Below are 27447 nucleotides of genomic sequence, written 5' to 3' on the forward strand. Positions count from 1 at the left end.
TTTAAGTATTTTTTTAATATTTTTAATTATTGAAAAAAATTAAAAAATATATAATTTTATTAATAATTATTTTTTTAACCATTAAATAAAAAAAAATTAAAAAGAATAGTAGAAAAATGGTAACAGACTATCGTTATTCTTGCAGCAATACAAAAAGTTATTTGTTGGAACTTTAACATCTGTTCGTGTAATGGAGTTGATGTTTGATTTAAAAATATTTTAATTTATCACTTTTAATTATTATAATTATTTTAAATTTTTAAATAAAAATAATATTTTATTTAAATTTCAATACAATTCACTGTTAAACCTCAGCGAGGGAAACATGTTGGTGTATATTCGTACAGAAGCAAAATAATGGTACTGGTGAACCTGACCATCTTGCTGGAATTGGCTGCGCCCCGGTAAAATTATTATTAGGACTGTAAATGCTACGTACATTGAGGCCTCTCTTACGGCTACGCTAGCTTCATCCAGAAGCCTATCATTTTTCTAGAGCTACGTGCAGCTTTTTTTTTTTTTTTTTTACATTTTTTCCTCCACCGCGTGCGATACATTTTTAATCAGAAAAGATTTTGCCATATGTTATCGCTCAGATTTAAAAAAATAAAAAATAAAGTTTGCCTCCATCTAGACGTGGGCCATATTAACCACGGAAAACTTAGGTTGGTTTCCAAAGTAAATTATCTCACTTTATATAATTATTATAAATTATTTAAATTCTTATATAAAATATAATTAATAATTCAATTTTTTCAAATTACAAAATAAAAATTATATTAAAAAATAATATTGTAATAATATTTTATTTAATTTTTAACAAAACATCTGTCTCATCTCATATGAACTATCAAATTCTTCAAATTCTCCAAATTTTTATATAAAATATAATAAACAATTCAACTTTTTCAAATCACAAAATAAAAATAATATTATATCAATATTTTATTTAACAACAAAACATCTATCCCATCTCATTTGAACTAACCAAACGAGACCTTAATTAGCTGATGCAAAAATCCCTGGTCTCTCCACAGCCAGTTCCAGCCAGCATAGACAAAGGCATGGGACCTTGGTTCGGGGGCTGGTGGAGCTGAAACGAGCTCTAGACCTTTTACAGACCTGAAATTTATTTATTTTTTTGGTAGGTAGACTTGAGATTTATATAGTAAAAAGGCAATCAATTCATTGGTTCCTTCAGAAAAGATGACACAGTTTGCGCTTGAGAAGACGACATTGTAAACAAAATTGCTCCACATTTCACACAGCATCACCTATTGGGAACCCTTCCAGATTTGCTTTCTCCATGATCCCTTTCTGTTCCTCAACATGAAGAAGAAGAAGAAGAAGAAGAAGAAGAAATAATTGTCATCATCATCCTGCCTCTCAATGTTTCCGAAATTTAAGAAGCTGATAACACAGTCATATTGGGCTTGATGACATTGCATAGTTTCACTCCCCACAGGAGGTTTCTGATCTTTCTATCTACTCGTGTCCATGTATATGCAATATTGTTGCACACGAATACATTTTTGAGTGATGTTACCCATTATCACTTTATTCATCATCCAATAATGTGGCAATAAATGATTGGAAAACTATTTATGTTTCACTTACCTACCAATCATTTAATGTCATATCAAAGGATGATATGTTAAAATGATGATGATTTTTATATTTTTATAGATGGTGCAAGTAATAAAAGAACGTATACACTCACCTGGATTACTCTTGTGATCATCCCAGGACCCTCCTGCTTTTAATTCAAAATAACATACTCGTGAAAAGTCATTAACTCACAGCAGCTCAAAGCCATAAATCTATTTTAAAACTCTCAAGGCCTCGCGCACCTCAAACTGCTTCTGTTCCCACGATATCTCCTCCCAAGTTTTTGAATTAAGTGACTTCCATGAACTTGGAACTTGAATTGTCTCCACATGTTCCAAAAGTCTCAAGCTACCTGCAATACGACTGTCTATCAATGGTACAGTTGTATGGTAAAACAACTGCAATTACATAATTATAAAAAAAATAACTGCAACTACATAAAATCCCTCAACAAAAATAAGTTTTCTGGTCAAAGTTAATCCTGAAATTTGTAATGGACCAAATTGTCGAGATCCTCATTCTTGGATGATAAGAATCAAGCATTTGGATTACTTATAAAAAAAGAGTTGAGCATTCGAATTTCCTGTGAGATTGGAACCAGTTTTAATGCCAAAATAAGTACCCAAGGCCTGAAATTTACTGGTGCTAGAAACAAAGAGAGGTGATTGCCACCCCCCCTCCCCCAAAAAAAAAAAAAAAGTTATAGAAAGAACAAAGATTTACTTGTGATGAACGCCTCCTCCCAAATTTCATGTTTTGACCATGAAGGGGCAACTTCCCAAAATGAGATTCCCTTGTTCAAGCATACTCTGTCAAAATTGTAGAATAACAAATCTAAACATATTGAATCTACAAGCATGATATGCGCTCATTCTTTTTTTATTTAGTAACATGTGAATGTTGGGTGATTCATAACAGAAAGTGAACATGGACAAGTTGAATACCGCGATAATGCCTAGGCTAGTATTGACCAAGTGCCCTGTCTTCTATTGCAAAATAATAGCTCATATGCTCACTGAACGAGAAATAATTCCATTATTAGGCAAATTAGTTGCATCTTCGCGGTTATAGTTCTATCTGAATGAGCGTGATAGAACACCTCACAGGTTAGAGCAACTGATTATTAAATTCACCGTTGAAAGGACAACTTGCAGCCCTCAACATGATCTATGGACATTAGAGAAAGCTTCAAAGAACTTCTCCTGTTAAAGAGATGGAAATATTGACTGTGGGCAAATTTTCATGGACATAAACTCTGAATGAGAAATGAACAAACTTTGTGGCAATAGTGTTAACATCTCCACATGTAGTCAGAAAAATGAAAAAAATTAAATAAAATAAAAATTCAAAAGTTTGCAACAGAAAAAATACTTACTCCATCACTATTTGGCGAATAATTCCTGGAAGGACACCATCCTGAATAGGAGCTGTCTGTACTTCGAAAGCACATGTATTATTCTGATCATGCAAGCAAGTCCCCTTGGCTTCATCGTTATCCTGGAAAGACCTCCACATAGAAATAGAATATTCCAGTTTTTAAACAAACACGAAATAGAGGAGGGAATGCACATGAGTGTGGTACATTAGGACTGTTGGGAATAACTGTAGATCTAAGACTAACTTGAAGTATAGTAGCGGAAATAAACAAAAGAAATTGATGACAATCACACAGAAAGAACACCAAGATTTAAGTGGTTCGACTCAAAGTGAGTCTACGTCCACTGGTGGGGTCGGTATCAGAGATTTCGCTATCAACAAAGATGGAGTACAGATGAATACAACAAAACTTCACAAGGAAGTTATCTCTCAAACTCACTCTAAACTTCTCTCTCAAGAAAACACTAAAAACTAGACAAAAAAGTGATTTCTGAAGTCTGTGGAAGAAGTGGGCGCCGTTTGGTATTTATAGGAAAAGTAAGAATTCACTTTTGTGAACATTGGCTCGAGCGAACGTCGAGCGAGTGTCGAACGAGCGTAGGTTTTGCATACTTTGCTCAAGCCAACATACGAGCAATGTTTGAGCGAAGCTCTCTGTCTGAATTCGCTCGAGCTGAGTGTCGAGCGAATGTCGAGCGAAGCTCTCTGTCTTCATATCGCTCGAGCTGAATGTCGAGCGATGCTTAAGCGAAGCTCTCTGTCTGAATTCGCTCGAGCGAATGTCGAGCGAAGCTCTCTGTCTGACTTCGCTCGAGCCGAGTGAACCTCCGCTCGAGCGAACCTACGACACATGCACTGTTCAATCTGAATTCAAGCCACATCTTAACAAATCTCCACCTTGGCTTGAACTCTGCCAATTTCAACACAAAAAACCTCCGACCACAAAACCAATCCCCACCATCAAATCCCTTACGGGAATAACAAAATGCGAACACCAATCAAGTCCAAACAAAGTTTGAACTTGTATACTGCAACTGGCTTAGTCATCATATCTGCTGGATTCTCTGTAGTAGCAATCTTCAGAATCTGTATAGCACCCTCTATAACAATCTCTCTGAGAAAATGGTACCTGACATCAATGTGCTTCGTTCTCTCATGATACATTTGATCTTTGGTCAAATGTATTGCACTCTGACTGTCACAGAATACTGAGATCCCATCTTGCTGTAAACCCAAATCATTGACCAAGCCTTTCAACCAAATGGCCTCCTTAACAGCCTCTGCTGCTGCCATGTACTCTGCCTCGATAGTTGATAAAGCAACAGTGGATTGCAGTGTTGCTTTCCAACTAATAGCTAACCCACACAGAGTGAAAACATAACCTGTCAATGATCTTCTCTTATCTAAGTCTCCAGCATAATCAGAATCAACAAAAACAGTAACTTTGGAACTGAGATCGACATCTCTATCAAATATTAACCCAAAGTTCAGGGTTCCCCTCAGATACCTGAGTATCCATTTCACAGCCTGCCAATGAGTCTTACCCGGATTAGCCATATACCTGCTAACTACGCTCACGGCCTGTGAAATGTCTGGGCGGGTGCAAACCATTACATACATGATGCTGCCAACTGCACTTGAATAAGGAACACTAGACATGAACAATTCCTTTTCATCTGTCTGAGGAGATAGGCTAGCTGAAAGCTTAAAGTGCGTAGCAAGTGGTATACTTACTGGTTTGGAATCAAACATCCCAAATCTCTGAAGCACTTTCTCAATGTACTTTCCCTGGGACAAGTACAACTTTCCAGCTTTCCTATCTCTGAAGATTTCCATTCCCAAAATCTTCTTCGCAGCACCTAAGTCTTTCATTTCAAACTCATTTCTGAGTTGGGTCTTTAACAAACTTATGTCAGATATGCTTCTAGCAGCAATAAGCATATCATCAACATATAATAGCAAATAGATGAAAGACTTATCAAATAATTCCTTATGATAAACACAACTATCATAGTTACTTCTCAAATAACCATGATCAATCATAAAGGAATCAAACCGCTTATACCATTGCCTTGGCGACTGCTTCAAACCATATAAAGATTTCTTCAATCTGCACACATGATCTTCCTTGTTTTCAACAATGAATCCCTCTGGCTTATGCATATAAATGGTCTCTTCAAGCTCACCATGTAGGAACGCTGTTTTAACATCAAGTTGCTGCAGCTCTAAGTCATACAATGCTACTATAGCAAGTAGCAATCTGATCGAACTGTGTTTCACCACTGGAGAGAAGACTTCATTGAAGTCGATGCCTTCTCTCTGACTGAAGCCCTTAGCAACTAAACGTGCCTTGTATCTTGCATCTGTATCACCCTGGATTCCCTCTTTTCTTTTGAAGACCCATTTGCAGCCAACAGTCTTCACCTTCTTTGGCAACAGAGCCAAATCCCATGTTTGGTTTTTGTGAAGAGACTTAATCTCTTCAGTATAGCTGCGCACCACTGTGCAGATTCTGCGCTCTTGACAGCTTCTGAATAACTGGAAAGCTCCTAACCAACAATATTATCTGCTGTAGTAAGAGCATACATCACCATATCTGCATGAGCATATCTCTGAGATGGTCTAATATGCCTCCTCTGTCTACCAGTCGCTATATTGTAGTCTTGCTCACCTTGTGCGCCGCTACTCGAATCAGAATCATGCTCATCTACAATAGCATGATCTTGGGCACCACTGGGCAGCCCTTGTGGTGCTTCCACCTGAAACTCCACCTGCTTTCTAACATCCTGTTCTTGTCCTGTAGACTCAGTAATCTCCTTTCTCAGATTAAGCATGGATTTTTCATCAAAAGTGACATCCCTACTGATCACAAACTTGGGTGATTTAGGATCAGTACACCACAACCTGAATTCCTTCACCCCACTGGCATACCCAATGATATGCCCTTCTTAGCCCTTGGCTCAAGTTTTCCATCATTAACATGAAAATATGCAAGACAACCAAAAACTTTCAAATTTGAATAATCAACAGGAGTATCAGACCATACCTCATTCGGAGTCTTCAAACCAATCGCTGTGGCTGGAGAACGATTGACCAAGAAGCAGGCTGTGTTGATTGCTTCAGCCCAGAAATCCTTAGCCAAGCCTGCATTAGAAAGCATGCTGCGGGCTCTCTCCAAGAGAGTCCTGTTCATCCGTTCAGCTACCCCATTTTGCTGTGGAGTATGTCTAACTGTACGATGTCTGACAATACCCTCATTTCTACAGAATTCATCAAACTCACCTCCGCAAAACTCCATACCATTGTCAGTGCGAAGTCGCTTGATTTTCTTGCCCGTCTGATTTTCAATCAAAACTTTCCACGGTTTGAAGTTAACAAATGCATCACTTTTCTACTTCAGAAAGTAAACCCAAACCTTCCGTGAGAAATCATCAATGAACATAAGCAAATACTGAGCTCCACCTTTTGACGGGACGGAAGATGGGCCCCAAAGATCAGAATGAATATAGTCCACAGAACTTTTGGTTCTGTGAACCCCTGTAGAGAACTGAACCCTGCACTGTTTTCCAAACACACAGTGTTCACAGAAATCCAGTTTCCCTATCTTCTGATTACATAGCAAACCCTGCTTACTCAAAATTGACATCCCCTTCTCACTCATATGACCCAAACGCATATGCCACAAACGGGTGACATCTGAATCTGGATCATCTGAAACCGACACTGCAGCTGCACCTGTCACTGTAGAGCCTGAAGGAAATAAAGACCATTTGTCTTATCTCCTTTCATCACAACCATAGAGCCCTTACTGACTCTGGTAGCTCCACCTTCACCAGTGTACTTGTAGTCCAGAGAATCAAGAGTACCCAAAGAAATAAGATTCTTTTTCAACTCTGGAATGTGTCGAACATTAGACAATGTCCGGACAATTCCATCAAACATCTTAATTCTGACTGAACCAATTCCAGCAATTCTACAACCCATATCATTCCCTAACAAAACGGAACCTCTATTGACCGATTCATAGTTAGTGAACTAGTCCCTCTTGGGACACATATGGAAAGTGCAAGCTGAGTCCATGACCCACTTGTCATTAAAGCGACTACTTGAGTCGCTAATTGCTAGAACAAGATCTAGGTCGTTAGACCTATCATCAGCAACACTAACGGCATTAGATGAACTAGTGCCGTCCTCTCTGTTTTTCAATTTTGGACACTCATTCTTGTAGTGACCAAACTTATGGCAGTAATGACATTTAACATTTTTCTTACTAAACGTTGTTTGTGAACTGCCTCTGGATTTTCCCTTATTCTTCTCTGAACCCCTGTCATTCGATCTACCCCTGCTTGAGGACCCCTTAACAAACAAGCCACTAGCTTGTTCATTAGTGTTCTTCATACTCAATTTATTCATCAACTCCTTAGAATTCAAAGCAGACTTTACATCTATCAAGGAAATTGAATTTCTACCATACAACATGGAATTCACAAAGTTCTCAAAAGATGTGGGTAATGAACATAAAATAATTAACGCTTGATCTTCTTCTTCAAGCTTAATATCTATGTTCCTCAGATCCATAATGATTTTATTAAATTCATCTAGGTGTTCAAAAATAAGAGTATCTTCCTTCATTTTGAGAGTATAACCGTTATTTCAAATACAAACGGTTGGTGAGAGATCTCTTCATGTATAGATTCTCTAGTGCCGACCAGGGACCAGTTGCAGTCTCCTCGTCAGCAACCTCTCTTAAAACTCCATCAGATAGTGACAAAAGAATAGTACTGTGTACCTTTTCTTCTTCTTCTTTCAAAGGAGCCGGAGAATCGTCAGATACCGACACTTCTAATACTTTTGACAAGCCCTATTGTCGCAGTAAAGCATTCATCTTGATGCGCCATAAACTGAAACTGTTCTGACCGTCAAATTTCTCCACTTCAAACTTAGCCATAGCCATCCCTCCAGATTACCCTGAGCCAAGCTCTGATACCAGTTTGTTGGGAATAACTGTAGATCTAAGACTAACTCGAAGTATAGTAGCGGAAATAAACAAAAGAAATTGATGACAATCACACAGAAAGAACACCAAGATTTAAGTGGTTCGACTCAAAGTGAGTCTACGTCCACTGGTGGGGTCGGTATCAGAGATTTCACTATCAATAAAGATGGAGTATAGATGAATACAACAAAACTTCACAAAGAAGTTATCTCTCAAACTCACTCTAAACTTCTCTCTCAAGAAAACACTAAAAACTAGACAAAAAAGTGATTTCTGAAGTATGTGGAAGAAGTGGGCGCCGTTTGGTATTTATAGGAAAAGTGAGAATTCACTTTTGTGAACATTGGCTCGAGCGAACGTCGAGCGAGTGTCGAGCGAGCGTAGGTTTTGCATACTTCGCTCAAGCCAACATACGAGCAATGCTTGAGCGAAGCTCTCTGTCTGAATTCGCTCGAGCTGAGTGTCGAGCGAAGCTCTCTGTCTTCATATCGCTCGAGCTGAATGTCGAGCGATGCTTGAGCGAAGCTCTCTGTCTGAATTCGCTCGAGCTGAATGTCGAACGAAGCTCTCTGTCTGACTTCGCTTGAGCGAACCTACGACACATGCACTGTTCAATCTGAATTCAAGCCACCTCTTAACAAGGACATGTACACCCATGTGGTCTCAGTATGGAACAATGGCGAGCCAAAAGAAAAAAACGAACTTCTCCAACCACACAACAATCTCATAATAAGATTCACGTTCGACTTAAGTCTATTCAAGTCTAATGGCAGTAAAATGTTCACATGTGGACCATCGACGGCGAGAAGTAGAACAAAAATGCTACTTGGCGAATAATTTCCTAATAAAATCTAACCTGAGCACAAATGAGCTAATCCAACAATGGATGAATATTTATAAGTCCTTAGCCGCTCACCTTGCGACAGACAACAAAAAAGTTTGTCACACAACCTTCGAGTATCTGATCACCATCATTCGACAACAGGAGCTCGGTCACTGAAGGAGGCCTCAACTTCTCCAGGGGCTTCCTAAGTCTGTACAGCAAACCAATTCTCCAAATGACTGTTCTCAAATAAGCACCAGAGTAAGAATAACTTTCACTTTTTTTCCTTTTATCTCAATTTTTTCGACAGCCAAAGAGAGATTGGAAACACAGTACCGACCTCACCCAATCCGAATACTTAGCATTCGCGACATCCCTCCCCTGACCAACCACGGCCAGGCGTGCGCCATTTCCTCGAACACCGAAGGCACGAGGCACATAACACCCAACAGAAACATACACATCAAGAGCTTCGCGCATCAATTCTTCATCCACGTACTCGAATTCATTAAATCTACCTGAGCTCCCACAAACAAGCACCGTAACGGACAGTTCCTCCCCACCGCTCCTCTCATTCATTGCAATGGGCAACGCTTTGTTCATCGAGTCGTCCACAAGCGCCCGAACTGCCGATTCCCACATCGGCGAAGTCACTGGCAAAGAAAGTCGAGGGTTGTTCGGTTGGAATAAAAGTTTCGGAGCCGAATTCGATAGAATTCGGATCGATTCGGCAAGTCGATTAACGTGCCTTTCCCAGAACAAGAGGCACGAAGCAATGTTGTGAGTACGAGTGGTCGTATAAGCGCCTGAAAAGAAAAGTGCCTTTTCCGTAAGCAAAAGAAATCGCGTAAGCGGTGGGAATGGGTAGGAGTACCTGGATGAGACTCGAGGAAGGTTGTGATTGGAGCGGTGGCGTCGGAGGTGTGGAGCACCGTACCGTTTCTGAAGAGAAACCTCGAACTAGACATTACTCTGCGGAGTGCGGACCCAGTCGCACCGAACTACTCGGGCCTCGTTTGTATTTTGAAAACGAGAATAGATTTTTTCAGAATAAATTAGTTGACATTAAGCCTACAAAAAAAAAATAGTTGAGATTAAAATCGTTAAATAAAATATTATTAAAATATATTTTTTTAATATTAATTGTTTTTATTTAAAAAAATTGATTTTTTTTAAATTTGTAAAATTTATAATGATATGAGATGATATAAAATAAAATGAAAATGGTTGTAAAAACAAACAATATGGGAGTTGTCGTATAGAAACAACACAGTGTAGTTATCTAAGAGCATTGATAATGATCTAGCCATTGTCAAGTTTAAAATTTGACTAAAAGTTGAAAGTCATTGAAGAAACTAATCCACATTAGACTATTCATCCCCAAATCAAAATAATAAGATCATATTAGATATTTTAATAATAATTTTTTTTAATATTTTGTAAATATACTTCATTTATTAATTAATAATTAAATTTTTACTTAAAATTATTGTTTCTTAACTATTTTTTTCCTCAACCTAATTATCTAATAAATACATTTTACAAACCCTTCTCACACTCAAAAATCACATATATAATTTTTGTCAACCTTTCTTCTATCCAACATCCACATTTACAATTTTGTAAAGCCAACAAAAATAATTTAGAATAAAATATTGTTTTGGAGATGAACAGTAACTGACCAAAATTTGAGAAATAAATGATTTTACTATACTTCAAAAGTAGAGTCTTAAAGTTTGAACCATTCCAATTCAGATCACTTTAATAAAAATTAGCTAAATTTTGACTAGGCACTGCCTACTCTGAATAATGAGGAGTGTTGGATCGTGGATGCTTAAAATATAAAGTTACAAAATACAATTTAGGGGTTGTTTGGATTGTGAAAGCTTCTCAATTCATCTCATCTCATCTAATCATTATAACTTTTTCAAACTCCCATACAAAATACAATAAATAATTCAATTTTTTTTAAGTCTCAAAATAAAAATAATATTAAAAAATAATATTCTAATAACATTTTATTCAATTTTTATTTTATCTCATCTCAATTCACTATCCAAACCTCCCTTAAGAGTATTGGCCACAAATTATGCAAATGTAAAGTTATAATTTGAATAATATCACATAATTTTACATTTAGATATTCCGCTCAAAATCTATTCTCACATTAGATTATCCATCTATTAGTTAAAATAATAATAAAATATTATTAATTTAATAATACTATTTTTTTAAAATTATTTTTGCGATTTATTTATTTTTTTCTAAATTAAGAATTATAGAAAAAATATTAATATTCTACTATATGAGACTTGGAATATACATTAGAGACTTGGAGAAAGAGAATAAATTTAAGAAACTCAGACCTTTTTTTTTTCTCGTTTCGTGGAAGGAAAATGTTAGGAAATACACAGTATCAAAATAAAAAATTATAATGAAATGAAAAATTCAAACAAAACTAGCTTGGATTGAGATACGAAAATCTCGCTCTCTTTAAGAAGATTTAGATTAGGTTTAGATAGTGAGTTGAGATGAGATAAGTTGAGATGAAAGTTAAAATTTAAATAAAATATTGTTAGAATATTATTTTTTAATATTATTATTATTTTAGAATTTGAAAAAATTGAATTGTTTATTGTATTTTATATGAGAATTTGTGAAAGTTATAATGATGAGATGAGGTGTGTTGAGAGTATTTTATAATCCAAACTGAGCCTTAAGCCCTTTGCGGTATGTAAAGTTTCAATTGATCCGGTGCAATAGACCTCATTTTGACTTGTCTTATTTAAGAAACACAACTCAACAGATCATCATATAGCTCAAATCAACTCTACACAAATTATTGAGCCCAAAGCTTCTCTAAAAATTGCATCTCTCTTTTATCTCAAAAATTCTCAATAATCTCAAATTACAATTTTTTTTTTCTTTTCTCACTACACATACAATGATGAAAAAATGACTTCAATTTTTTTTCTCTGTTTTATTTTTCGTACACCCCACTACCACTTCTTAAAGCCTTTTTCTTTTCTTAATAAACTCTACGTTGGTTTTTACGGATCCTACCATCAGATCATGTGTCGTTAATGCATGCCATATCGCTCCTAATTCTAGAAACTAAAAAGATACAAACGGGTAGCTGAGTTTTTACTTATACGTTGAAAACAGTCTTAAAGATTTTTATCAGATTATTCGGTACTCCAATGATTTCGTTTAAAACTTCCTCAAATACAATCTATTAAAAAATACCAACATTTTTTCACTATTTTTTAATGATAAAAAACATAAAAAATATAGATATTTACAGACAAAGAATGATTATTATGCATCATGAAGGTATGCTCTGCATTGAACTCTCATTTAGTAAAATAATAATTTTTACTCCAGAGTTAGTAGTAATCTCAGACTTGAACAATAATTTCTAAAAGAAAATAAAAAATCACTGCTCACACATAACAATCCAGGTATTGACATGAACTTTATTAGCCAGCACATTACGGCCTTGTATTATTCCTGGTTTCACGAGTGTATTTGAGAACAAGTCCAATTCTCATAGAGAGCAGCCTCACTCCCACACTCACATAGGTGAAATATGTCAAGAAAACTCATGTAATTTTAATACCCTACTCATAAGAGTTACAGATTTTCATTAAAAGTATTTAAAACAATTCATCCGGTCAATCATTATATGATAAATGTACTCACACCATAGGAATGGAAAAATTATCAATTAAAGTAAATTGTGCATTTCTTACTACCACGAAATAATTCATTATTCCTATTGAATCCAATTCTCAGAATCTTTGATCTCTAGGTTGGGTATCCTCATATGTGGTTCATGACTGTATGGACTTTAATCTCATTCCCCTTGATGTATTATAAACTCTTTCTCTTGTCAATGTCTTGGCCAGTGGATTTTCTAGATCATCACATAATTTAACATAATCCACGTTAATGACACCACCATTCAAATAGGATCTCACAGTACTATATTTTCTTCTTATTGGTCTGAATTTACAATTGTAGTATCGATTTTGTACTCTACCAATAATAGCAGTATATCACAATGAACTACTACGGATGAAACTAGTTTTTTCCACAATGGGATCTCATGTAGTGGATTTCTCAATCAGTTTACTTCCTCACTTACTGAAGTCAAAGCTATAAGCTCGGTTTCCATAGTTGAGTTAGCAATAATAATTTATTTTTTAGACTTTCAACATACAGCATCACCATACAAAGTAAAAATATAACAAATAGTGATTCTGACAAGATATTCCAATCGACATCACGAAAACCTTCGAGTACAACAAGATATTTTTTATAAAACAAACCATAATATTTTGTACTGGATAAATATTTCATTATCTGATCCATTGCATACCAATGGTCTTTTTTTGGCTTGGTAGTAAATCTACTAAGTACTTCTATTGTATAAGCAATGTTAGGTCTAGTACAATCAGTTGTATAACATAAACTACTAATCATACTAGCATATTCATTTTGATTAATCACATCATCATCATTTTCGATAGAAAATAAATTAACATTAGGATCAAAGGGAGTAACACCATGCTTGCATCCAACATAATTCTACTTTAATAATTTTTCTACGTAATGCGATTGATCAAGAAAAATACAATCACAAGTTTTGGTGATTTTCATACCTAAAATAACATTAACCTCATCAAGATATTTCGTATCAATATGATTACTAAGTATGTTTTTTGTTTCATCTATAACATGCAAATTAGAACCAAATATCAATAAATCATTCACATATATGTTAATAATAACATGAAAAATATCTTAAGATTTATAATAAATATGTTTATCACTCTCATTTGACTTATTATCATTATCGATCATGCAATAATCAAATTTTTCATGCCAGTGTTTAGGGGCCTGCTTTAAGCCATATAGAGATTTTGACAATTTACACACTTTGCTTTCTTGGCCAGACTCTAAAAAGTGTTCGGCTCAATCCATATAAATTTCTTCATCTAGATCTCCATTCAAAAAAGCTATTTTAACATTCATTTTATATATTTTTAAATTATAAATTGCTGCAACGATAATCAATAATCTAATGAATGTTATTCTTGTAACTAGAAAAAAGGTGTTGAAAATATCAAGATCAGTCTTTTGTTTAAAACCTTTTGCAACAAGCCTAGTCTTGAATTTTTCAACAGTTCCATCTGGTCTAAATTTTTTTTCTACTGACCCATTTACACCCTATAGTTTTGCAACTCACTGGTAACTCCACTAATTTCCAAGTTTTATTAGAAATTAGTGAATCCATCTCACCATTCATAATCTTTTTCCAAAACACAGAATCAGATGATGCTAAAGCTTCTTGTAGAGTATTTGGATTTTCCTCAGTATTATAAATAAAATAGTCGAGACCAAAATCACAACATCATTAACAAAACACTTCTTTAATCAATAAGTAAAAAAAAAAAAAAACAAAATAAAACAATCAGTAGCCACCATCGTTGGCTTTTCTCTGCGGGATAAGATCCTTATTTGAATAACCTTATACCATCCACAATTTACATAATACAGTTTAATCTGTAAGATTCAAATTTTAACATTTACACTAATTGACGTGAATTTTTATTTTTATCTTTTTTTTTCCTTCAATAGGTGTGTGATGTATAATTGATGAGTAGAATTTCATTTTAATTATAAAAATGAATACTCAAACCACAAAAAGATTATATAAGAATAAATTTACAAAATGAACGTTACTTGACGTATTATGTAAGATTGTAAAGTTATTTTTATTGTAAAGTAAATTTAATAGATTGCATAAAACCATGTGAATTTATGAGTTTACTTTTATATAATTCATTTGTATATAGAACATTAATCAATTATAAAAAAATGAGTGGAGCCACACCTCTATGGTTTATTTTTATTTTTATAATTCTTTATGTAAAATTAATATTTTTCTTGAATCGTGAGGGGTGGATCTCGCACACCCACTACCAAGCTAATCAATGACACCTATGGGTTGATTATTTGAAAATTTCCAACATATAACTGTTTACTATTGAGATTGAGCGATGAAAACCAAATAATATTCTGTTTATATAAACTAGAAATGTTGGGTCGTAGGTGACTAAGAATTGTGTATTTTATACATTATTAAAAAAATTTTCCTTCATCTTCTCCTAATTAATAAAACCTTCATAGCGCATAGAATTAGAAAAAAAACATTTTCAAAGCATCACACAATAGTGAGAGGAAAAGACCCTTTGATTTTTGCATAAGTACTGCTACAGTCATAAAAAGATTACATAAAAGTAATCTCATAAATTGATGTAGTTTCATATGATCCGTCAGATCTACTTTACAATAAAAATAATTTTATAATTTAACAAACTATATTAAGCCATATCAATTTGAAGAATTACTTTTGAATAATCATGACTTGAAATATTTCTTTTTTTGCATACATCCATGTACAATTAAAAACCTGTCATCAGTGGGCCAGCCCAGAAGGCCCATGATCATGGTCCTCATCACGTTGGTACTTGAACAACTTAGTACATATTAAAAAGTAGCCAAAATTCACCACCGCCATCGCCACCAATACCCAATACACATAATCCAATTTCCCATCATTAATATTATCCGGTAACCATCCAGTGGTTCTATATATCAGATCCATAATCGCCGTGCTTAGATAGAGCCCAATTCCAATTACTAAAGATACTGTAGCCGTGGATGTACTTTTCAAAGATTCTGGAAATTCTTGATAATACAATACTGATCCTGGGACATAAAATACCTCCCCAACGCCTATGAGGACGAGTGGCAGCGCAAGCCATAGGGCCGACATGGGCACAATCATGCCGGGTTGGCCTCCGAGTTTATGGGTTCGGATCACATGGAGCCGCCTAGTTTCAATCAGCGCAGACCCTACAAAGGCAAGGATACTGATGACGTGGCCAATTCCGATACGTTGGAGGGGTGTCATATATCGGCGGGTGAGAATTTGCCACGTGGGAAGGAGGAAATGGTCAATGAGGAAGATTGAGATGGTTGTTCCTAACAGGTTGAAGACGAGGAATGATGCAGCCGGGATTTTGAAATGGGGCCCAAGGTGTCGATCCATGGTCATGGCTTGGAGTATTGTGAGGCTACTAGAGATACCTATTGCGGTACATAAAGAAAGGCCAGCAGACAAAAGTGGCATAATTTTGAGCACGCTCTTGAGGTCTTCCACTTCTTCCGTAGTACATAGACTCCATGATCTTGCACACGAGCCGTCTGATTGTTTGTCGCTGTTGGTTTTCAATGCTGCACGATTTAAGAATCTGCATGGAAATCCCAGTACTCGAGTTAAACAACTACTCGTAAAAGAAAAAGAAATCATAAGAAATTGATAGGGTTAACCAACTCTCTATATAATTATATTTTAAATGCTAATAATAATAATTTTTAATAATTCTATATACAACCGTGATCGAAGTACGTAACCGCCACGTAATCGTTTTGAAAAATAGTGGGGTTCATTTTCAAAAAATTAATTATTTTCATGTGGGTTTCATATTTATTAATTTTTTTTAAACGATTACGCGGCAGTTATATAATTCACTATTACAAATATATTTTCTCTTTTAATTTATGTACATACTAATTTTTGTGTGGCTTTTTATCGAAGGAATTTTTTTTTTTTTTTATACATGGAGGGGGGGATTTTGGTTATCTTAGTGAGAAATTTATATGTTGTCAATTGATCTAAATGATCTTGACATGCATTATCGAAGCAATATTGGTTAGTGATTTGTAACCTACTGCTATATAATATATATATATATATATATATATATATATATATATATATATATACACACATATAAGGTTATCTCGTGGACAAATATATATATATATATATATATATATATATATATATATGCAGTACTCAATTCATGATTAGCACAAACGAATGGGTACAAATATTTAAAAAACATTGAAATATTTAAAAAGAAAAGTCTTTAATCACAAAGTGATTACACAAAAGTAAATCCACAAACTGATGTGGTTTGATGTGGTACGTCTAATTGTAAAATTATCTTTATTATGTTGTAAAATAATATCAATTTGTGAGTCTATTTTGTGATTAATCTCTATGTGTTGTAACAGTTCTCATTTAAAAAAATGATCATACCTGAACCTTTTAGTTGATGAACTGTCTTCCATTTTTAACATCTGGGTGGCTCCCGAATAATAATAATCCTGGCTTCCAAAAGTTCCCGATGCTTTCCTTTTCCTAATGGCTGCAACCAGGACTGTCCTGGAGCTATGCTGATCATGAAAGGGCTTCCTTTTGGTTTAACTTGGCGATACAGTCTCTTTCCCAGGACAAGTGCGGCCAAGCCAATGGCATTTGCAAGGGCGCATAATGCAAACCCTAATCCCCAGCTCACGCTGTCTTGGATATAGATAATTGCGGTGAAGCTGACTATATTAGCAACGTACAAAGTGAGATAACACCGGCCAAAGAATGTTGCTTGATCTTTGTTCTTGTCTAATTGCTGGGCTCCCATGGTCGAAATTGTGAAGCGCGTGCCTCCAAGTCCTAGTGAAGCAAGCGTTAAGGTCATGTGGAGGACTGCATATTGAAGATTTGATGGGGTTTCACACGCGTATGAGCCAATTGCACATGGTGCTGGCCTCAAGGTGTGTATTGTTGAGATTAGGGTGAACATGATCATTCCCTGTAATCTCAAGAATTGAAAGAAAATGATGAAAAGGAATGGCGTTAAATTTCATCTAAGATAGGCTTTTAATTATAAGTTTTCTTCCATTACCAGCAATTCATTACCCCGAACATATAGAAAGTTTAAAAAATAAAATCAACATTAATTACCAGTAAGGAAACGAAGGCGAAGAAGCAAACAACAGGGAAAGAGCCGAAGAAAGAGTCGGCAATGATGGCACTGGCGAGGGGAAAGAGATTGCTGCAGCCGAGAGCGACGTTGGATATTTTTGTAGCGGTTATGCTTTTCACGTTAAATTCTGTTATTGAAAAAACTATCAGATTCGACGCCCACCCAGCGGATGCTATGGAAAGACCCAGCATGCTTCCTGCATGTTCAAAACAGTGCAAGTTTCCATGCATGTTTACACCAACATAAAAGGGAATGAGCAGGATAAGTTGAACTTACAGCACAACGAGAGAGAGAGAGAGAGAGGGAGGGAGGATTCGAGGAACAGAGAGATCTAAGAGAGAGAGAGACGGAGACCTGTAATGAAGGGGATGGTAATCCAGCCTCCTCGTTTGGATTCCTCATATGCTTGTGGATGATCTTCTTCTTTGGGTATTGTCGTCCTGGGGGAGAGCTTCCCTTCCAAGGCTTCCATTCTCTGTGTTTGATCTTGCTAGGTTTTAGTTAAGTTGCCACGCAGTAGAGGTCTTAGATGTTCGTACTAAATATATAGGAATTAAGGGACATGCATCACTCACACAATATGAGTTTTCAGTTTTCAAAGCTTATATATATGAGAATTTTAAGAAACATACATTTTTATAATGTTATTTTTGTTTTGGGTCTTAGTCATGTATGTTTTTTTTCATAATATTAGGATTTCTTTTTATTTTTTATTTTTATTTTTTTAATAATATTGTTGTTTCTAATTGTTTCTTGTTTTTTAAGTTTCTGGGTATTAAATAAATTTTTTGTTCGAAAATACTATTTTTATATTTATTTATTTATTATTTTTAATGTAGCCATTGACATGACTATAAAGAAGAAGCTGCTTACTAACTTTTGATTGATTGAATTGAATACTGTAAATTAACCATGCGGTAATTCTCCCATTAGACATTAGATCGATAAACGTCGAATCACTTACTAAAATATATACAGATTTCATAAAGAATAAAATGTGTGAAAAGTAAAAGAAATTTTTTTCTCATAGTCATCACCGCCCCTACATTCTACAGAAGAAGATGGAAAAGAAAATCCACATCATGTGTGGAGTGTATGATGTGAACAATTACTAATTTGTAGCAAAACTTAAAGTAAAAACCTCAAAGACAAACTATATATGCAATTAACCCTATCACTTAAATCAAAACATTTCTTGAAATGCTACCATTGGTAATCAAAATAAATGAAAAGAAAACCTGTACGAAAATGTAAACATGCAAGAAAAATTAAGGTGCTCATAAAAAAAAAATATATATATATATTCGAGGAAGTGCTCTCAGAATCACCTTCCCATGATTTGCCATATTGGAGTGATTATATTAGCAATAGATACACATTTTAAAGGAAGAGGATTTTCAAAAACAGTTCTTGGAATCAAATGATCTAAGGGTATCGATTCTAATATAATAATAAATAGGTCCGCAATGAGGAGCGGCCACTCAACTAATTATTAAGTTGTGGAGTTACATATATATTACATATATAGTTGTGGATGGTATATATCACTCAAGACTATCCTTGGAGTCGCCGTAATAAGTACGATGTTGTTGGATGCCTGAGACTGTTCATGATGATCTTGAGATATGGCAGGCCGCCAAGTTATGTGATACAGTTCTACCTCAGCTTCACCAGTTAAAAGAACCATCCACCATACACATTATTGATGTGAAAGTCTGTCACAAATACTCAGAGGAATCAACTATATATTGGCATGATAGGTCGTACTTTAGAACTGTTCAATTACATCAAAAATCTTGGAGATGTACGTGACAAGCTGTTATCATTTTTTTTAACAAAGAATGGAAAATTGCGAGGCAGAGAGTGGTGCGGCTAAAGATGCTCAAACTTTTGATCAGTAGTGCCTACAATCAGAGCGAAAGCTATGGAAACCCCCACCGAAAACATTCCAAATCTCTAGCTACCACCCAATTTGCGGGACAATCAGATCAAAAGTGAACCAAGTACTCGTTTTGTTTTTTAAGCAATAGAGTAAAAAGAGAGAGAATGGAATAAAAAAACTTTTAGCTAAAGGGTGATGAAATTGTAGAAAAACAAGGAGATTACTAGTGTTGTTTAATTCCAAGGAGATCACTCATTGACAATGGCTTATGAAATCCAACACCTTGTTCGTCGTGTCGTCCACAACTAGCACCTGGACTGCTGATCGATTCCCACATTGGCCAAGTTACCCATGAAGACAGGCTAAGATTGCTAGGTTGCAATAAAAGTTACAAAACCCGTAACAAGTCGGTGAGTCGTTTAACGTGCCTGCCTTCCTCAGATTAATAAGATGCACGAAGCAGGATTAATGTGAGTATAAGTGATCGTATAACTACCTTGTTAAAATATAAAATAAGTAATAAAATCTACTTCTTCTCATCAATTTTTTAAACAAACGATAATTTTACATGATATTAGAGCAAACATTCTGAATTCGAACCCTAATTTTATACTCTATACCCTATTTAATTAAATATCGAGAGAAAAACAGCCTTTGATTTTTGCAATGCATTCATGGTTTTGCAATGTATGTATATTATCCAAGTATACTTACCTGCATGCGATTAAAACCTTGACCTTGGTGAACTAGCCCAGAAGGCCCATGATCATGTTCCTCGTCATGTTGGTTGGTACTTGAACAACTTGGCACATAGTAAAAAGTACCCAAAATTCACGACTGTCCCCACTACCAATATCCAATTAATTAACAGAATCCAATCTCCAATCATTAATATTATCCGGTAACCATCCTGTGGTTCTTTCTATCAAATCCATAATCGCCGTGCTTAGATAAAACCCAATTCCGATTAGTAAGAATCATGCCATAGCTGTAGATGTACTTTTTAAAGATTCGGGAAATTCTTCATAACAAAATGCAACTAAACCAGGGACATAGAATCCCTTAACAACGCCTATCATGACGAGTGGCAGTGCAAGCCATAGGGCTGACATGGGCACAATCTGGCCGGGTTGGCCCCCGAGTTGATGGCTTCGGATCACGTGGAGTCTAGTTTCAATTAGAGCACACCCTGCCAAGGAAAAGATACTGATGATGTGGCCAACTCCGATACGTTGGAGGGGTATCAAAGATTGACGGGTGAGATTTTGCCACGTGGGGAGGAGGAAATGGTCAATGATGAAGATTGAGATGGCCGTTCCTAATAGGTTGAAGACAAGGAATGATGCAGCTGGGATTTTGAAATGGGACCCAAGGTGTCGATTCACGGTTAAGGCTTGGAGTATTGTGAGGCTACTAAAGATACCTATCGCGGTACCTAATAAAATTCCAGTAGTCCAAAGTGGCATAATTTTGAGTAGGTTTCTGGGGTCAGCCACTTCTTCCATGGTACGTAGCCTTACATAGCCTCCATGATCTTGCATACAAGCCGTCTTATTAATTGTCTGTCGCTTTCAGTTTTCACTTTTCAGTGCTGCACGATTCAAGAAGCTGCATGCATGTGTGCATGAATGGAAAGAGTGGCACTTAAGTTACTCTGCACATAATATGGAGCCAATCAAGTTGGCCCATTAACATCTCAAAATTTAATGAATTTTTCATCGCAATCTGAATAAACAACATCCTCAATCCCTCAAGCTCTTTTTTAACTCCTGAAGAAGAGTCTCAAAATTTCCAACTCTTTGCATCTTTAGCTATGGACTGCATTTGGTTCCTCAAAAACAAAGTCATCCACACAGTCTTCAAACCGTCATCAACTCAACTTGTCTCATCTGTAACCTCACTTTTCTCGGACCACATCTCAGCCTGGACTCAAAAGTCTGATCATCCTATAGTTAGAGCACACATTATTAGAGAAGGTTTTAACCTGCTTCAATTTGATGTGGCAATTAGAGGAAAAGGACGCACTACAACATCCATTTGCAGATCAAGTGATGGCAACCCCATCTTCGTTACCACAACTTTCATTAACAACATCAATCCTTCCGTGGGTGAAGCAACAGCAGCGTTTGAAGGCATCTAAGAGGCACACCACAGAAATCTGAAAAAATTACAAATTGAAGGAGACTCCCAACAAATGATTGATTCCATTTCAGACCATAATTCCATATTTGATTGGGAAATTCAAGGTATTTCATTGGATTCAAGATATTTGCTTCAATCCTTTGAAAACTAGGTTGTAAATAAAATTGATCGATCACAAAATTGATGTGCGCATGAAATTGCTCAATGGGCTGCTTCCAATCATCATTATGGAAACTTGCCCCTCTCTGCCATTCCACCAACACTGCTGAAATTTTTTAGTGGAAATGATCCTCCTAGTTTGTAATATTTTAATACTCAAACTATGTATTTCTTTTTCCAGTTTTTATAATGAAATAGTTAACTTGTCGAGAAAAAAAAATAGGGGCATGAAGCAAAAGGTATCACTTTTGTCGTTAGTAAAAACATGTGAAAACATCTAAAAACTGAAAAGGAATTGCTGTTTGGATTGAAGACTGTTTTACCGTACGAGATGAAGAGTTGAGATTGAATTGCCGTTTGGATTGAAGACGCACTTTTGTGCCTGGCTTATTATCAAAGCAATGAATCTCGGCGAGATTATAATATCTTATCCCGTATAAATTAACAAGTTTTGTTTTGGGCACTAGTAGTTATATTTAATATATATATGTAGATATATATATATATATATATATATATATGATATAATCTCGCGGACACATATTATAATTTCCCCATGGATCACATTCATCCTTACTTTATGCACCCACCCAATTAAGTACAAATTAAAGTTCCCCATGGTGGTGGACAGTATCAGTATGCTTATGGATTCGTCACTCAAGTCTATCTGGGAGTCGTCGTAACAAGTATGATGTTGTTGGATGCCTGAGACAGCAGCTTGAGATGCCTCCAGGCTGTGTTACAGTGCTACTCCTGCTCCTCCTTGACTTTGAGATTTAAAACAGAAAATCTAACTATTAGTACTGAAAGAATAAACTCTCTTTTAGATCTGTTTTATTACACCAGAAATCTTCGAGCTGTACTTTCTTAACACACAGTATGCTTCACAACTACTTTGTATTACAAATTATAAAAGCTTAAGTGGGGAATCAGAGTGAAAGGGAAGCCCCCACCAAAACATTCCAAAACTCTATCACCCAAATTGCGGGACAATCAGACAAGTGCACGTACAAACTCGTTTTGTTTTTTAAGCAATAGTCTAATGAGAGAGAATGGAATAAATAAAGAGAGAGGAATAAAGCCTTAGTGAGTGTGAACTTTTTGGTTAAAGGGTCCTGCAATTATAAAAAAAGAAAACACTATAGACACAAAGAGATTTCACAAAGGAATCTCACACACTGATGAGGCACAATGTGCCCCGTCTCCCCCTATTTTTTTTTTTCTTTTCCTTTCTCCCCCCGGTTGCCGCCCCTACCATCTCCCCGTGCCAGCCATGGTGGTCGGTGACTACCTCATGGTGGATAGAAGACGTCGACGGTCCAAGTGGCACTATCGGTGTGGAGCGCCGATAAGGAGGTTACCGAAAGAGGGAGGCGCTACTCGGGGAGAAATGAGAGAGAGAAGGGCTCCGGTGGCTGAGGTAAAAGCTTATGTCGACGAGGGGCTGGGTGCAGTCGCACAGTTGGGCTGCGACGGCGGCATTGGAAACGGCGAGAGGGAGAAGCCGTGTGAGAGGGGTTTGATTTTGGGAGGAGGAGAGGGAGAGGGGCTGCATTGTGGGGGGCTGGGTCCGGTCGGGAGGTCACCAGTGAGGGGGAACGGCCGCTGGTGGTGGCCGACGACAAGCTACGGCAGTGCTACTGTGGCTGGGAGATCGAGTCGTGTGAGACGCACGACTGAAGGGGGAAAGAGGAGAGAGAGGGAAAGTGTGGAATGAGGAACTAGAAAAAATGGATACGTGGCATACTGATTGTATGCTACATCAGTGTGTGAGATCCCTTTATGTCTCTAGCAGCCCTCTATAAAAAAAAAAAAAAAGAGATTTACTTGTTATGTTTTCAAGGAGATCACTCATTTGCAATGGCTTACAGAACCCAACATCATCCAAACATTTGACCTTGTTATCCCTAATTTGCCCAAAAACTCTCTCCTCTTGTGTATGGATTATGCTGAGTCGTCCAAACAAGATGAATATGCTCCAATCTTTCGATCTAGAGTTCATCAAAATTTCTAATGCATCTGAAATAAATCTCCACCAAAACTTATAATTAAGTTTTTTTTTTAAGTGAAAACTGATAATTAAGTGATGTGGGAAGACCCTGTTTATAGATTCCGGATGATGTTGTTACTTAGATATTTGTATGTGTAAAAAATTTCAAAATGCCTATGAGGATGAGAGGTTTGGATAATGAGTTGAGATGAAAGTTAAATAAAATATTTTTAGAATATTATTTTTTAATATTATTTTATTTTGAGATTTGAGAAAGTTAAATTGTTTATTGTATTTTGTGTGAGAGCTTAAAAAAATTATAATGATTAGATGAAATAGGTTGAGAGGCTTTTGTATCCAAACAAAGCGGTGTAGCACACCCCAGGCGAAGATGTCAAGTACGAGAAGAAGATGGCACAATTATTTCTAAAATCAATATGAGATACCTATATATGATTTCATAGACTGATCTTATGATCATTAATCAAATTTGAAATAGCTATTTACAAACAATGGACAGCTATGGAACGTTACAGAGTAACAACACCTGGAAATTAAATAGTGAACATACAACAAAGATATTTTTTTGATTGGTAGGTTGTCCCCAAAAAAGATAACAGAACAACCTACCGTAAAGTTAAAATGAACTTTTTAAGATTCGCCAATCAAAATCCTCGAAAAGCCTATTACCATCCTATCCTTCTCCCTACTAAAAAAACCTTAGCCGTGTCCATAATATATTTTCCAGGCAAAAGATAAGTGCACATTTTACCAAAAATCGAGAGAAACAAATACAAGGGTAGTATCATCTAAAGCAAGGTAAATGATTTACACATAACATTTTTTACAATACTTTATACAACTATATTTTAAATAAGGGGTATTTTTATAAAACATCTTATAAAAGTACCATCATTTTATAAAAATACTCTCATTTTATAATATTATTATATAATATATTGTATATTGTATATATATCATTATTCAGCAAGTAAATAAGGGCATCTACTGTACTTTCTACTGTATCAGTCACTAAAAGTTCAGCTTTGACCGTTGCCACTACTTTCGCATGCTGGACAAACACTGAAGTGCTAAGTCCTGCTGTCTACTGGTTGAGAAAAAAAAAAAACTCCTGCTGGCTACCGTAGGAAATTCTTTTTCCAAAACAGTCTCCTCATAAAATGATTTATAGAGATTTACAAGAGACAACCTAGTAACCTTTTTTTTGTAAGTGAGAAACCAGTAACTTAATATTGAAATAAAAGAATTCTGAACATTAGACCTTACCGTCATTTCTCGTTTTGGGCAGTAATCACAATGCTTATTTTTCTACGACTTTCAAATAGTCATCAACGTCATCTTCGTCGGCATTAAACAAGACAATGGACCCATACTGAAAAACTACCATGTACAGCAGTTACTTCCACCTAAGGAAGCACTCAAACCCTGAAACAAAACTGTCCTAATTAACACAGTTAACTTAATTACAATACACGCGCATATACACTTTATAGTTATATAGATATAAAAGATGAGCATTTTTTCTTTTTTTAACAAGTAAAAAAAAAGATGAGTATATTCAATTGGCAAGAACTTATTGAATCCATCGTTTGGGCTCATAATAAATTAAAAGTTGCTCCTGCTACTCAGCCCAAAGCCTTGAGCATTGTCCAAGGCCGTGCTGTAGGAGTAACTCATTACCTTCTGGGTGGAATTGAGACAATTTATATTTTATTTTTTATTCTAGCGAATAAAATATGGTCATATGAGTTAATACCATTACTGCCTATAGAAAGATATCTGGTAGGTGTGAATTTATGGGAGTCATCCATCCAATTCCTATGTTCACAGGGGGCCCAAAAAAGAGAGAAGAGAAAGAACTGGGAGTTGGCGCCTGCTTGCTTGCTTACCAAGCCATCCTGGCAAGCTCTTCCAGTTGATTAGTCTCATACCACAAAGCCAAGCCCCGATGCTGAACTTAAGAACACGCTAATCAGTCTTTCGCGATGTTGGCAGAATAAAATTGATGTTCCATTAACCTTCTCACACACTACACCCAAAAAAAAGTAACTAAAAATTTCAGAAACATATATGTGTGCTAATTTGGTGTAACTAAATAGCAGATGTAAATGTAAAAGAAAATGGAAAAAAGCGAATTTTTTCCCAAATGTTCCTAGAAAAATAGAGTAAAAAAATCATTCTGGATATAGCTTTCGTACGTAATCAAGTAATTATAAACGAGCTTCGAAATTGTTTCCCACTCTGTTTTCATGTTGCTTTTACAATTCCACTTTGAAATTGACAAATTGATAAACAAATAGAAAACCTAAACTGAAATCAACTCTCCGAAAAAATGGAAATGAATAAAAAGAAGCAAACCTAGTAGAGAAGAAGAAATAGTCTCTGACAAGAATAGAGGGCTTAAGTATCCACCTCCACGCTGCCATTGTCTCCGTTGCCGACCTCCGAGCACGACACCGGGTCGTTCCAATCCAATGTGGGCGCCGGAGAGTCCGAGGAAATGCACCGCACGACGATCAAACCGAAATTGGAACCGAGTCCGCGGATTCCCAGGCCGGGGATCGAGGAGACGGAGGGTGCGTCGATTGTGCGGAAGATGAGGGCTTTGGGGACGTATAGAGTGTGAGACTCGGGGGTGACGGTGAGGATTTTCGGCAGGGCTTTGAGTGAGAAGGAAGATTGCGTGGATGAAGGAAAGAGACCCGGTGCTCTGAGGTGGGCGTCGAAATGGTTCGCCACATTTTGCTTTCGGATCGAGATCCGAGAGAGTGCTGGGCCTGCGGAGGGTTTATGAGCCTGGTTTTGATTCCAAACAGACCTTAATTGGGCCGTACGACGAGGATTGTCAATCAATCACCTTTGATTCCTGGAAGAAATTTCGAGCCGTTTTGACGGTGAGAGCATATGATTGAGAGATGAATTGAAAATAATATTATTTTTTAATAATATTATTTTTTTTTTAATTTAAAAATTAAATTATTTATTATATTTTGTATTATAATTTTAAAAAAATTTAATAATAAGATAACATGAGATGAGATAGATTAAAAGTGTTTCTTATCCAAAAGAAGCTTAACTCGCGTGCATGGTTTTGGCCACTGTCCCAACTACCCTATATCTACTCTATTCTAAGGGCTCGTTTGTTTTCGGAAATGAGATGAGATAAGTTAAGATTAAAGTTAAAAAGTTAAATAAAATATTGTTAGAATATATGTTTTAATATTATTTTTGTTTTGAAATTTAAAAAAGTTGAATTGTTTATTTTATTTTGTATTAAAAGTTAATAAAGTTATAATGATTAGGTGAGATGAGATGAGATGAGATGAGATGAGATGAGATGAGATGTTTTCTGAAAACAAATGAGGCCAAATAACATATTTTTGTAAAATAGTAATGGTCATGGTTATTTTTTTCACATTTCAGTAATGAGTAATGTTATATATACTTACAATTCTATTTATAAAATTTATTTTGTTAATTTTTTTTTGAAATTCAAATTTTAAATTTTAAATTTTATGATTTCCAATATATTAATAATTGAAATGTAAA

At 35.8% G+C, this 27447-nt stretch overlaps 1 protein-coding gene, 2 long non-coding RNA genes and 1 pseudogene across 4 annotated transcripts; all 4 read right to left on the minus strand.

Moving 5' to 3' along the window:
* Positions 1-975: 975 nt before the first annotated feature.
* On the minus strand, positions 976-9839 carry LOC121246312. Of its 2 annotated transcripts, none has more exons than XM_041144428.1 (8): positions 9679-9839; positions 9145-9610; positions 8898-9015; positions 2984-3105; positions 2332-2417; positions 1851-1960; positions 1721-1753; positions 976-1317 (listed from the first exon to the last, which is right to left on the minus strand). In XM_041144428.1, exons 1-8 carry the CDS (start codon positions 9770-9772, stop codon positions 1261-1263), a joined length of 1086 nt encoding a protein of 361 aa, XP_041000362.1. In that variant the 5' UTR covers positions 9773-9839; the 3' UTR covers positions 976-1260. The 2 variants fall into 2 exon arrangements, with proteins under 2 accessions (XP_041000362.1, XP_041000361.1); XM_041144427.1 differs by having other exon boundaries at positions 1721-1756.
* Positions 9840-15201: 5362 nt separating this feature from the next.
* On the minus strand, positions 15202-18232 carry LOC121246315 (annotated as a pseudogene).
* A 4145-nt stretch (positions 18233-22377) lies between these two features.
* LOC121246318 lies at positions 22378-23016 on the minus strand. The gene is made up of 2 exons (XR_005937104.1): positions 22572-23016; positions 22378-22528 (listed from the first exon to the last, which is right to left on the minus strand). It is a non-coding gene; the product is annotated as an uncharacterized LOC121246318 (long non-coding RNA).
* A 2719-nt stretch (positions 23017-25735) lies between these two features.
* Positions 25736-26761, minus strand: LOC121246317. The gene is made up of 2 exons (XR_005937103.1): positions 26257-26761; positions 25736-25927 (listed from the first exon to the last, which is right to left on the minus strand). It is a non-coding gene; the product is annotated as an uncharacterized LOC121246317 (long non-coding RNA).
* Positions 26762-27447: the final 686 nt, after the last annotated feature.

This window comes from Juglans microcarpa x Juglans regia, chromosome 1S (assembly GCF_004785595.1).
Source record: "Juglans microcarpa x Juglans regia isolate MS1-56 chromosome 1S, Jm3101_v1.0, whole genome shotgun sequence".
NCBI classification, from domain to species: domain Eukaryota; kingdom Viridiplantae; phylum Streptophyta; class Magnoliopsida; order Fagales; family Juglandaceae; genus Juglans; species Juglans microcarpa x Juglans regia.